At 31.7% G+C, this 14,736-nt stretch overlaps 1 protein-coding gene across 1 annotated transcript in view; it reads left to right on the forward strand.

Moving 5' to 3' along the window:
• The first annotated feature begins 10,430 nt into the window (after positions 1-10,430).
• LOC118180220 (glutamate-rich WD repeat-containing protein 1-like) overlaps positions 10,431-14,736 on the forward strand; it is a 37,672-nt gene continuing 33,366 nt past the window's right edge. The window contains exon 1 of the mRNA XM_085821694.1: positions 10,431-10,724. Within this exon, the coding sequence (XP_085677820.1) occupies positions 10,481-10,724 (244 nt within the window). The 5' untranslated portion in view covers positions 10,431-10,480. The remainder of the gene's footprint in view (positions 10,725-14,736) is intronic.

The raw sequence follows: 14,736 nt of genomic DNA on the forward strand, positions 1-14,736 counted from the left end.
TGATGTATCTAATACTTTATATAAAAGTATTTTTGAAATTATTTTACCGTTGCAAATCAAATGTAAAAACAATTGTTCGGATATGGTAAGTGATGATGATGAACTTTTTAAAGAACTCATAATCTCTATCAAAACTGAATTAAATTCAGTGATAAAAAAGCTATATAAATGCGAAGGTTGCATTGTAAATCATCCTTCACAAACAAGACATGATTGCATTATAATAAGTGTTGAGGATAGAATTAAATATATTGGTGAAGATATATTTTTATGTATTAATTTTAAAAATATAAGAGATTCTTTAAGGCAGAAAAAAATGTTTCATTTATTTTGTAATAGGTTTTTTGAATCGAAATGTTATGAAGATTATAAAAATGCACTAATATAAGTACAGCTATTCTTTTTAAATTTCTGTCTTTGGTTGATGTTATGAGTATTTTTTTTTCCTTATGTTTTTTTTAATAGAAATATATTGAAATTTTAGTTTTAATTTTAAAGCAAATATGTATATCAAATATCAGTAAATGGATATTGTTGTTAATTTGATATTAACTAATGAAAGAAAATTCTAAGTATATTTTATGTATAATACAGAAACTTGTTCTTTGGAAATAAATAAATGTATTTAAATAGAAAAGCTTCTTGGTGAAATGAATGTATTTTTATTTTTTATAACAATTTTTTTAAGTATTGTATGTTTACAGTGCAGTATATGCTTCAAGTGATTCACTCGTGTTGAAAATTTAAGAGTTTATGAAGCGATTATTCGCTGAACTTATGTGATATATTTGCGAGGTTTCTTGAATACGAGTAATCTGAAGAGATATTTGAAATCTCATGAAAGAAACATCAGATGTAGTGTATGTCCTAAGAAATTTAAGTTTGTAGTTTGAAAAGTCGCGAAGCTTCTCGTCTTAGAATTTTGTAGTGAATAATCACAAGTTCTTTTCATGTAAAAAGGATATGAAAACTTATAAAGTTACTTTAAGAGTAAATCATGATAAAAAATATTTAGTGAGCATAAGAATTTAAAACAATATGAATCTTTACATCGTATTGAATGTTCGGACATTTTTTCAAGTAAAACAGAATTTGAAGAATATCTCGGGAAACTTTTTTTTTTTTTTTAAATGTTGCCGGTGTCAAAAGAAACAGAAATATGCTGATGATGATGTTTTGAAACAGCATGATATTTCTCTTCTTATAAATTGCATCCATCGTTTACAAATGTTTAAAAGAAAAAGTGATCTCTTACACCACATTCGAATGCGACACGATTTGATGTGAATCTTATAAAAACGAAGAAACGTTGACATCGTTAATACATGCAAGTCTTCTAAAATCGCAAGTCTTAATAGTATGTTCGCAATTGAATCGATTTGCTAGAACATAGAAAATGATCATGTCTTAGATGTACTTCTTGAATATATAAAATTGTAGTTAGTAGGGAAAAAATGAGTTATGATGTAGTTTTACACTGAGTTATGATATCGGTGTTTGAAATGGTAATCAATAGTTACATTTAAAATGTGTCGTGAGTGTGAAAATGCAGAAATAAAAGAGCTTTGGCGAATTTAATAAACGCGGTTCAATGTGGTTGATGGTAAAATTTGTTCCATGTGAATTAAATAGTGTAAGATATGAACCTCTTTCTCTCAATAGTTAATTATTCAATTGTAAGACAATTAAACTTTAAATATATATGCATATAGTACATGTAATGATTAATATTACTTTGAATTATGTAAATAACTGATGATATGTGTATTAACATAGTTAATGCTCGCTTTTATGAAGTTCTAAGCATTACTTTAAATACCATTCATAAAACTTTTATCTCATATATACAAACATGACAATATCTATTGAGTTTTCGTTTATTCTTTGGAATGTATGAAAGTTTAAATATTTTTTTAATTTAATGTAGTTTGGAGTAAAATATCTGTATCTTTCTTCATTTCAATCGGTAATATCTGTATGCTGGTAAAGGTACGTATGTTCGTAAGAATTATACTGTGTCACATTTTTGACAATCTTCTTTCATTCATATTAGCTAATAAGAGAATTATTGAAATTAGTAAAGTAATGAAAATCAACATTATTGAAAGAAAAAAAACTCTAAAAGCATTTACATTTCCAGAAATATATCAAAGTTCCTTTTCTTAAAAACACCAGGTGTATCGTAGTTTTTATTTCTATTTCGTTAAAAGCTGAACTTGTAAAATAAAAATTTTCTATTAGTGTAAGGTAAACAAAAAAAATCAAGAGACAATCCGTATCATGAATGAAATTCAAGTCTTACATCGGATTAAAAAGAAATATTCTGAATCGAAATGTTTATGCCTATTTAGCACAAAATGTGTTTATTTGTGTTATAAATTTAACTAAAACCATTCTTATAACAGTATGTTGCCTTTAAACTGTGTAAAAATGTCAAGTATATTTTCTGATGGTACTGATATACTTGCCAAAGAAGTTCTAAAAACCTCAAAAGTCGAAAGAGCATATGATAAGAGTCCCTTTCCTATCGCTACATCAGTTACAGGTTAAGGGGCGTCTTGAATGGATGAAGGTAATGTTTGTGCAAAAATATAGTAGTTCTATTTTGAAATGAGAAATAATTCGCTTTTTGTCAATTAAGGAAACTTGTGGTATTATCAGACAGAATGTCAGTGAAAGACATTGCGTTTGCATAGTGAATTATGAAGGTATTAAAAGATAGTAAAAGAGGTGAATTAAAGAATTAATTTGAACAAATAAGGTAAGGCTATCATTAAAAGAAAAAACTGTTCGAAAGATGTATATTAGAATTAAAAGTTAGATGTTAAAATTTAAAAAGATGTAACAGAGTAAAATCAAAGACTACTGGTAATTCCCATCTGGAAAACAGTAATTTGACTACGATATTGAAAAAGTTGGTTTTAAAAATTTCTTTATGCATGTGATGCAAATCAATTGCTACTTTATCATGAGTGCTGACATAGATGCAATTAGTGTATGAAAAATAGTAAAATTAGTATAGTCAGTGTCTCTAAAACTTGAAAAAATAATAATGTGAGCAGTGTAAATTCATTTGAAGTACTGAAATATGACATAGACTAAATACCAGAAGATGTAAGAAATATTTTGGTATGTGTGGATGAAACACTGAACGTGGTTGTAAAATTAGAAATGAAAATTATCAACACACATAAAGGTAATAGGGATTTAAAACTAAACATGATGTTAGAAACTTTGAAGATCGTAAAGCTATATGAGAAAGAAATACATTTAGATATAAATGGTATTAAACTGTAAAGTTGTGAATGGAAATTTCTGAGTAAAACCTGTAGATGATCTATTATGATCGGAGAATAAAACAAGTATTTTAAAAATTGTAAGGAAATATTTGAATATGGAGTAAATGAAAACAATCCATATCGTTAAAATGAATAAAAATAGATAAAATGTTGGAATTACGAGTGATGAGACGGAAATAAAAACATTATAATAAATAAGTTAAATAAGAATTAAGAAATATAAACACATAAGGGAAATCATGAACGTAAGAAAAGCAATTAACAGTTATAGACTGAAGTTTTTTTAAAAAAATATTCGGTAATGTAAGGAAGATATTGTTAAACATGTAAAAGAAATTAGAAATTCTGTAGAAAATTTAGTAAAAGAACTAAGATCACGAAAAATAAACGTTTCTTTTTAAATAGAATTTCAAACCACTAAGTTAAAGTGTATATAGAATACTAGAATGGTTTAAAAAAAGTAAATGAAGTTAAAATTCAGAATATATTGAACATTATAACGTTAAAAAAAGTGTGAAATTGCATCTAAAATTAAGTAGTGTAACAAATAAACAGCATGTGCGGGAACGTTTGTGAAATATAATATATAAGTTAAAAATCAGGGTATGCTGAAATGGTATGAAAGGTATGAAAAAAAACTAGTATGTGGAAATTAAATAAAATATTACAAATTAGAAACGTTAAGTATTAAAAAAAAATATGACAGTAAATAAATATGTTATTATGAACAGAAAACCTGAGAAATAAGTTAAAGTTTCATGGAAAACTAGAAAGAATAAAAGTATCAGAATAAAATTGAGTAATAAAAAAAAATTATTTTGTAGTTTCATTAAAGGAAAATCTTTTTTTTTTTTTTATATTTGTTTCTTTTACATTGTTTTCAGAGTCGCGCATTGAATAATTTTAACACCAGACTTAAAAAATATATTTCTAAAACATATAATTCACTTTTTCGTCAAGAGAGGGCAGCATCGACATTTCATCAAAATTAAGATGCAGAAAATATTTCCCGTTGCCAATTTAAAAAAAACTAACTTTAAATGAAAAGCAGGAGGTCTACAACTCAACCAGCAGTCTACCAACACCTCAACTCCACTCGTGACCACGCCTCCTAGTGTGATGACGTTGCCTTTGGCCCCGCCCTCTGTGTGACGTCATTGACCACGCCCCCTGACCCCCTGACCCACCTGCCGCAGAACTGTCATTTTTATACTACTACCAGCGCATAAACCACAATAGAATAAATGCATTCTTTAAAATTCACTCTAGTATTTGTTTACCATAGCAACACTATGGCGCTAGATTCACTTAACAGTATTATATTTCGTTCATGTTATAACTCATAATGCACAAAATTTATATCATTTAAAGAGTAGAATTATCTAACCGTTGCCACATGTTCTATTCAAATACTATAATAAAGCTAGAATGATTTATAAAAGAAATTAAGCAAACAAAACAAAAAAGAAACAGTTTTTCACAGACGATTCAGTATTTCTCATTCAATTAATTCAGTTGTCACTTCGCGAGAAGGCAACATAAAAACACAAAATATATTAAAAATTACGAAGTAAATCTTAAACACTTATTTCCTCGAAAAAATTCCAGAAAGGATTAAGCATGATTTAATTGGCAATAATAAATGAATGCTTTATCTTTATTGTTGCGAAGCTAAGTTTCTCTAGATTGGCAACAAATCCGCTAGTCTGCTGTTTCAAATGTAAAGAATCAATGGCCGCCATAAAAAAAAAAAAAAAAAAAAAAGGCTAAGCGGCACTTAAACAACTTTAATATTGTTGATAATTCTAAAAATAGTGCATACATATTTACTAAAGGCATAAAAACCTTAACCGGAAGATAAAAACAACATAATTCAATCATTTTTAAAGCAAAAAATGTACAATTTAAAACATATAAGAGTAAAGAAACTGAGATCACTGAGCCAGGTAACAGAGTGGATATATATATAAATATATTTATATACGTTTGGTGCAGCCGATTGCAACCAAAATACGAGGTGCACATCTACATGTTATAGCAGTTCTATATACAAAATTTCAACGTTCTGAGGCTACTCGTTTTTGAGTTATGCGAGATACGTACGTACATACGTTCGTACAGACGCCACGAAAAATTCTCTTCAGAATTCATTTTAAAGAATTTTTATAATTTTTTTTGGAGGAAAAGAGTCTTATTCTGTTCTTATGTACAGATATCATGCAAAAACATCATTAAATTGCATTCGATAGCTGTCAAAATGGATATTTTCGTTGAAATACGCTGCCTGAAACTTTTAGCGATTACAATACTCCCTTTTTACTTAGTACAAGGAAGTAAAAAAAAACAAAAGCAACATATCTTTTGCATGCGAAAACTTGAGAAAGCCTTTTTTCACGTGCATTTTTTACTTGGGGATGAAAAAAATAAATGCTGTCTGTAATTTTCAGTGCTACAAAATGAAGCGAAATACACTATACACCAAATAATTTTTGATTTTTGCGATGAACCACCTTAAAGAAGACACTGATGATTCACTAACACACATTTTTCGCTAGAAATTTTATTACACATTTCACATGAGAATGCACCGAATTTTCCAAATCCACTCCTTTGCCTTTTATAAAAATAAAAGTTAGAAAGTTATTACAAATCTAAACAAAAAAAATATATCATCAAAAGATTCGAAAAATGGAATATGAGGACGAAATGAATCCAAAACAAACTCTTCATTTGTTGGCATAAACAATTGGTCGCCAAAAGCAGTCTCCGGCGGTGGCTTATTCAGATTGGTTGAATTTCTTCAGTTCCTGGCGGGTTTTAGCCGCCCGTGTAGGAAGACTGATATCTTGTTTTGCGCCTGCTAAGCCCCAAGGAAAGGCAAATAGAAGGAGGGCGTAAACTATACTTAAAAATCTGCAGACTGCCCAGAATGTTGTTTTGCGGGAAATTACAAACGCACCATACTATATTAGAAATAATGCAATTCGTGAGGAACTAGGCATTCCACTGAGAAGTTTTTACTATCACCTGGCCAGATAGTTTCATATTCGTGTACATACTATAAGTAACTCTGAATTCAGAATTTATAATTCAAATTATAAGAATGTTACTAATAAAAAAAAAGTCCAGTGTCCATCCTCCATCCAAATGTAATCACAGAAGTCTGATTTTTATATTTACTTTGTCATGTTATTCGGTATTCTTTTGTTATATGTATGCATATTTATATTTATATCTTGTGTGTATTGTATGTATTTGTTCACTACTTGAGACCTATTGATTCAAAATTACCTTGATAACATAGATTCACTTAAACAGCTTTGAGGCTTGAATTTATAGTGTGTGCATCTTTTCAAAATTTAAATTAAAAAAAATACTATATCTCAAATAAGTTACTTTCTAAAATATTTCGAAACTTTCAATATATTCGATTTGGGGTAAGGCGTCAGCCTAGGTAACCCAGGTGTATCAAACACCGTTCGAAAAGAAAGAGAGCAGTTTTGTTTAAGAGAAAAATAATGTAGCATTTGATACGAAATTTTTTAAAGCCAAGCAAAAAAGCGGATTATAAAAAGAGATGGAAAAACATAATAAGGCCCAGACTATATAGAGAAAAAAATATTTATGAGCCTAAGTAAGCTAGAGAAGAAGAAACGGAAGCGTGAAGTAACCTACTCCTGATTGTATCCTAAAGTGCAACAAGCAATGTATTAATGAAGTGGTCCATGTGCCCTATCACCTCATAAGAGTGTGAAGTGTTGAAAATGCCAACCTGAACGAAGTGTTGAAAATGCCAACCTAATCTAACTGAAAAAAAGGGGAATGCTTCGTTCTAGAAATTGAGCAGTCCTGAACATTTGTTTCTCATCAGAGGAAAAAAACGAAGCTAAAAAAGTTCTATCAGGAGTGTGGCGCTTTGAAAACTATAAGTGTGCTTGAGCTAGCTGAAAGCGCCGGCAAAGCCAAATTAAAAAAAAAAAAAAATTAAGGGGGCCAGTTATATAACAATTTAAAATCTATTAGGAAGCTAAAGTTAAGACAAGGAAGTAAAATAAAAATAAATAAATAAAATAAAATAAAAATTTAAAACAGCAAAATGAGAAGGGAAGAAAAGGGGGAAGTAAGTCCAAACGTGAAAAATAAGGCAATATGTTTGCTTCCATCTGCAAACACAATAGAAAAAAGAAACACAACATCAGACAAAAGCATACATCCAAACACAATACGGGATCAGACAAAGCAGATATCAGCCCACCAGCGGCCGAGGGGTAAAGCCGCTGAACACTGGTAGTTCGGACCGAGGTTCGAATCCCGCGAACGGGCTGGCTGCATGGGCGTTTTCGTGGTTTTCCCCATGTGTAACGTGTATACGAGCCAGTTTCCCTTAGAAAGTCCTCCACGAAGGCATCCCTCCCCTTAGGTAAATAGCCCTCGAGTCTTCGTCATAATCATACACACAAAGCAGATATCCATACACAATACGTAATAATCCCGACACAATATGTAATAATATCTGCACAATACACAACATTAACCCCCCCAAATAAAGAGAGATATCCATACATATCTGTGGTTAGAAATCATAGTGAAGCTTCAGATAAAAGTACTAAACCATTGAAGTAAATCACTAAAATTACGAATTAATTAATAATACTCTTAAAAAATTACATGAAATGAGCAAGAAAAGCAGCTGAAACCCTTCCACGTAAGATTTCAAGATTCATATAGATAAAAAAATAAATAAAAAATTTAAATATGTAAATAAAATAATAATAATAATGACTCCTGGCAAAAAATCACTAATGCACAAGTTAAAGCGGTAGTGAATTTTACGGAGCAAACAATCATCCCTGCAAGAAGGATTAAATTTATAAATATCTGAGTAACAATTTATAAGTATCTGAGTAACAAAGATAAATGCATCAATAAAAGAAAAATCGTCCCTCCGTTCATAAGCATTCCTAATTCCCAAGGAGCAGAAAAGTTTTCCCTTTTCCTCCCTTGCAGCTAAAACTGAAGGTCATGGAACTACGGAGTCCGCCAAGAATCTGCCTTTCTCCTCAATGGAGGCCTTCCAGGAATATAAACAAAGCCTTCAATAGCGGGACATGGACGTTGTGGGAAAAAGAACCATATACATATAAAAAGTTTAAAAAAAATGCTGAGGTCACAAATGATGACGATTAAAAACTAATATAAATGAAAAACATCCTATCTTGCCCATAGGATTTCAGATTTAATCCGAAGAGGAATATTTTAAATTCTTGTAAGCAAAGACATATACAAAAGATTATCTTTTTCTGCATCTATTTGAAAACACTAATACTCGTCAATGCTAAAAAAGAATAAACAAAAATACCGAACTTTCTAAGCTTTCAATAAAAACATTTAGAGATGACAAATTTAAGAACAACTCCAAAATACGTCCGCACCCTTCACTATCCTCAGCCATCCTCTCCTAATAGGAAGGCCTCCATTGTTTCCTATGAAGAGACAGTCAGTTATACAGGGTGCGGCAGCGTTCATAGTAGGCTATTAAAAACACACCATAAGGCAGTAACTGTAATCTATTTATTACCTTTCTTATGTCATTTACTAATGTGTAAGTCATTGTCCATTGCGTGGATTACTTTTTGAATATGATGCCTGCCAAATGATGCTCCCTCTGCACAACACATTCATCTAGGCGGCGTTGGAAGCTTCCCATAACTCGGCGTAACGTATTCCCTGTGACATTGCCGACAGCAGTTCTGATGCGATCCTTCAACTCAGGAATAGTGGCACAACGTGTTCGGAAAACTTCTTGCTTCAGGTGGTCTCAAAGGAAAAAGTCTGCACATGAAAGATCAGGTGAGCGGCGGCCAGGAAATGTCACCAAAACGGGAAATTACTCTACCTGGAAACGTCTGTCGCAAGAAATCTATGCAAATTCTGGCTGTATGCGAGGTCGCTCCGTCTTGTTGAGGACATAATTTTCCACGGCTTCTGGTGTCCGCACAGTTCTTTCACTTCTTCCCGGTTTGCCATTGCAAACAGAACCTGTTGTTTGAAATGTAGTTACCCACCTCACAATGGTCTGTCCATCTGGAACTTCCCCGTGACGTCCCAAGTTGAAATGTTGCCGAAATAGACGCTGAGTAGCAATAACAGAGTAGTAGTTATTCTTGAAATAACTTTCAACAACAAAGGCACGATGCTGTGCACTCCACCGATCCATATCACTGTCTTACTCAAAATGACAGCTCATTAGTTCACGAATGCGGTACGAGCTGACGCGCATTCATGCAGTACGTCATTGTACTCCGCAAGTCAAATTACGCTATGAAAGCTGCCGCACCCTGTAGTTCGACTGCCTCATCTTCGACCATGCGTGCTAATACGCATGCGCCATTTGGACCGAATTATTCTCAAAATAGGGTGGAAGGATGGACCTTTCTTTCTCTCCAGCATATAAATTCTCTCTTTGCTATGCTTATCAAGAAAAAGATGCCATGCCTACTACATATGCTTATCTTAGAAAAATGCCATGCTTCTACTATACTAGTAACCTTCATCACTAATAGATGGAGACTCATGCTCTCTTTTTCGACTTCTCATGGATGACACCAAGTTCCAGCTAAGAATCTCAATTATGCTTAATAAGACTATCCCAGCAGGGGAAATAAGAAGTAAAAATCTTCGGATCGAATACTCGTCTTTACCGTAATTCACACCAAGAGAAGACTTGACAATGATTGCTTCATCAAAAATTGCTATCATCTCTTCTACAATAATTGCTTCTGTAGTTGATATGCTGCCTTACAACACAGCATATCAACGATTGTTGAGAAGATAAGAGTACAATTTTGTGGAATTAAGAGTACATAATAAATAGAAATAAATATAATATAATTTATAAATTATATTATATTTATAATAAATTAAGAATATTATGAAGGAAAGTAGTTATAACATTACCTCCCTTTTTAGCGTTTTGTTTTGAAAACATATTAATAATAATAGTAACTAAAATAAATTAGTGACATTTTATATAAAAATAAATAAAAATATTCAATTTGAAACTCAAAAAATTTTAAAACTGGAAGAATACATTTTTACATTAGGAAGGAAGTTACTACTCAACATCATCTTGACACATTGAAAACAATATAGAATCGTGTTTGAAGTGAGATTTTTTGTAGATGATGGCACTTGAAAATGAGATTATCGGTAATTCTTCTGATGAAGGAAAAGAAAATAATGATGAGGATTTGGAAGAAATGGAACAATCGGAGAGTGAAGAAGAACTTCAGGAAGATGAATCAGAGACTGCTAATGGAGAATCTAGTGTAACTAGAGTGTATCTTCCCAGTCTTCAAGCGGATAAAGATTTACCTTTAGAATGCGACGAATCAGCTTATAAGTGTTACCATTCTATTAAAACTGGTAAATTAAGTTTATTTATTACTGTGTGTTTGAGCGAATTTTAGTGAAGAGACATGAATTAGGATTGTCTTTTATCTAAGAAGAATATTTTGTTAGATATTTATCGCTTTTACTAGTTTATAGAATTAATTTTCGCGTAGTAACTGATAAATTTTGAACCCTTGATAGGTCTGCTGCTTTATCCGCGGATTATGCATTTCAAGACTTATTGTGATAACAGTGGCCGCTGTGTAAAACACGGTCTAATTGGTAACTTACACAGCATAAGACTATCAACGTAAAGTAAAGTATACGTTAAATTCATCGGTAAAACTTTCACCAAAGCATATTTTAGGGTACCCCTTGGCGATTTTTGGCGGTACATGGATACCGAGTTTGTGCAATTCATTGACTTGTTACTTTGGCCTCTACGCAAGCCAAAATAACAAGACAAAGAATTGTACGGTTTAATCCTAGTATTCGGTGCACACGGGATTTGGCGACTTTTATGATGAACAGTAAAAACGGGACATATACGATGAGTAGTAAACGGGTATTCAAAGAATGTATTATAGTTATACATAGTATATACTATGTATATAGTGATAGTGTATAGTATACTATCATTATATATATATATATAGACGTTCTTTGGGTTATTTTTGGTGTTGGCGATAATTTTCAAAATCGCGCCAAGGCTGCACCGTATACTAGCATTTTACCGAATTGTACAAACTCGGTCGGTATCCATATACACATCGACCTATTTTCATTTAAAAAAAAAAAATCCCAGGGCTAATCTTTGGAATATGGTAACAGGTAGTTTGGCGATAAAGGTTACTAGCTAGGACTTTAGCAGTGTACATGTATAAAGTCAAGAGTGTGCGCAATGCCATTTTTGTGCAATTCTGGGATATTTTTTAAGTGAAAATAGGTCGACGTGTACATGGATATCGTGTATGTGCAATTCTTAAAAACGCGGCAAGCAATTTGCGATTCTGCACTTTCTCCCAATTTCGCACCTAATCTTTGTCATGATTAGGCACTTTTGTTCCATAAAAGTTCTAGCATAAGCGTAATTCGGCTATCAGATTGTTGGAAAAAAATGTTGAGTTAAAAAAAAAAAATGCCTTTACTTCGTGAAAACAAAATGGCATCCAAACAAAAACTAGCAGGTTGCTGTAGCAGGGTTGGTCGCCAAATTTTCTCCAAAAAATCGCCAAGTTACCATAATCCAAAGATTAAACAATCCCAGAATTGCACAAACCTCTAGTGTAGAATTCGGTGCTCCTTCGATTAGCAACAATTTTTTAAAAATTTTGGAGATGAAACCTCACTTCTGGTTACCATGATAGTTTTAACTTTGTTTTAGCTTCCTGATTTTATTTAAATGAAAATAGATTGATGTGCACATGGAAAAATTTAAGGCAGTGCACAATGCCTAGTTTGTGCAATGCTAGGATGTTTTTTTAAGTGAAAACAGATCGATGTGCACATGGACACAGAGTTTGTGCAATTCATTGACTTCTTATTTTGGTTTTGTGTAGCAGCCATCTTAAAATTGTGCCTTCCTGGTGGTGATCTTGGCGTCAAAAAAGAATTGCCAAGAAACAAGGGGCACCCAATTGTAAACTTTTACCTTGGACAAAAATGGCATTGTGCACTCCCTTGACTTTATTCATGTACACATCAACCTATTTTCACTTAAAAAAATACATCAGAGAATTGCACAATCTATGCCTTACGCACTCTCTTGAGTTTGTCCATGTACACATCGATATGTTTTCACTTAAAAAGTCAAAGGAGCACCCAGTTCTACATTAGAAGCAAACAAAAAATACATAATCTCAGTAAACTACATTTAAAATAAACATTGAATATAACATAAAAAAGGAAAAACCTTTTATGCATTTAAGCACTAAACAAAGCAAATATTCACTTACCTTATTTAGAAATTCGTTCGTCTTCAGTCTGTGGCACACAAAATTCCTTAACAGCATCCAAAAACTTCCTAAAATTATCTGAACTAGAATCTGTATATCGGCATCGCCACATAACAAAAATAAGAGCCAAATATATACCACGTAGTTTTGGACTGTCCGAAAAATGGCTACTAAGTAAACCTTCTAGTGCTAAATTAGATATTCATGTGAAATAAGGGATTCTGACCTTAAGCCTTAACCACTGTGAAGTTTTGCTGTACAATATAAGGAACTCTTTTAAGAGATGATAGAAATATTCTTTCTTTCTTCCACCAAATGAATGGAAAATATGATTAATAGACAGGGTCACCATACTTTAGGAAAGATAATCCAGGACATTTATGAAGAGATAATTTCATTGTTACAAATGGCTGCAACTTCTAAGTTATACAAGTTGTTAGGATTTAAAGTCCTGGCAGCAACATTTTAGATGCTGCAAAATGGGTGCTTTTCCATTATATCCCATAATCTTAACAAGTATCCTAAAGAAATAGCATGTTTCTTTTGGAGAAGGGGAAAAAATTGTAAATAATCAATAAACATCACAACTCACTATTTAAAAAAAAAAAAAAAAAAGTGAATGGAAAAGATTTATTCAACTTGATCATCGAAGTGATTGCTAAGCAGTTTCCGCCAGAAATGAACATTGGCATTGAAATAAGTTTTATCAATAAATGATAATTATTTAGTTTATAAAATGTCTGTACTATTTTTTAATAGTTTTTGAATTTTTTCTATCCTATTATGATCATTATCGTACAGGGGTATAATGGAAGAGTACTGCAAATGCTTAGAATTCAAGCAAAGTACTGGGCAGCAGAATTTTAGAGGCTAAAAATGTTTAACATTTTGGAAGGCACCGACCAACAGAATTTAGTTAGTTAACTAAATTCAAAAGTTAACAGTTAACATTTCAAAAGTTAAACAGTTATTTTTCCCCGTCTCTTAAAGCCATGGATGGTCGATATCTTTATTTTTAAGTATTAATTGGTCGATATCTTTATTTTTAAGTATTCTTTTACAGCATTACTGATTGGCATACTCAAAATTAAAACTTATGTTAGTATGAAAATTCTGAATTCTCATGCTAATCGTAATCAGGTTTTAAGAATAATTCTATTGAAATTTAAATGTAGCTTTAAATATCTCTTTAATAACTGATTTTTAGCACCAGAAGTACTATTAGTCTCGATTTTCATTCTGTCTGTATCACTGTTCAAATAAAAGGATGTTACTGCTAATGTTATCACGTGTACAGTACAAAGTCTTTAATCCGGACCTCGAAGCTACAAACTTTTTGCACATGCGCATAATATGTTTATGCATGCACGTTTAATGTATAACGGATGGTATAAGCTAGGCTAAAATTATCTATTTCAGTTAATGTTGCAGATTACGCTGTTCCTTAATTGGGTCGGGCTTATTATTTTTTCAGACTGTTAGAGCAATTTTATAAAAATTAAGCTTGAACTTTCGATTATGTCAAAAAGAGTTTCCAATTCAGGAGCTGCCAAAGGATCTACAAAGCGAAAGCATGTTTCGATGTTCATCAAACAAAAAATGAAATTGCTGCAAAAAATGGATAAAGGCATGAAGAAATTGACAGAGAGGTTAGTGAAAACGAAAAAATTTCAATTGACAAGTTAGTCGGTATTCTTGGCACAGCAATTACGGGACTTGAACAGTGGAACTTTGTAACTAAACACACAAAAAACGAAGCAACTTAAACAACTTGTATTAAAAGAAATGTTTAATAAAGTAAACAAATAAATATGAATAGCTTTTTTTTTTGTAAATTTTGATACCCTTTAGATCATAATTGCTCTTTATTTCATAAATTATGGTTTCATATTTTAAATTTTTGTACTGTATTATTTTTAAAGAAGTGATATAGTGAATGAAAAAATGCATGGCTGCACAAATAAAAGCATACAGACAAAACATGCTATTTCCGTGCATTATTTTTAAAGTCAATTATTCCTTTTTACAAAAGAATTGACCTATGTCCGTTCACTCAGTACAGAAGAACGTATATTTTACCAACACATCTA

Source organism: Stegodyphus dumicola, chromosome 8 (genome assembly GCF_044657685.1).
Source record: "Stegodyphus dumicola isolate Sdum_Otavi_A_Nest chromosome 8, ASM4465768v1".
NCBI classification, from domain to species: domain Eukaryota; kingdom Metazoa; phylum Arthropoda; class Arachnida; order Araneae; family Eresidae; genus Stegodyphus; species Stegodyphus dumicola.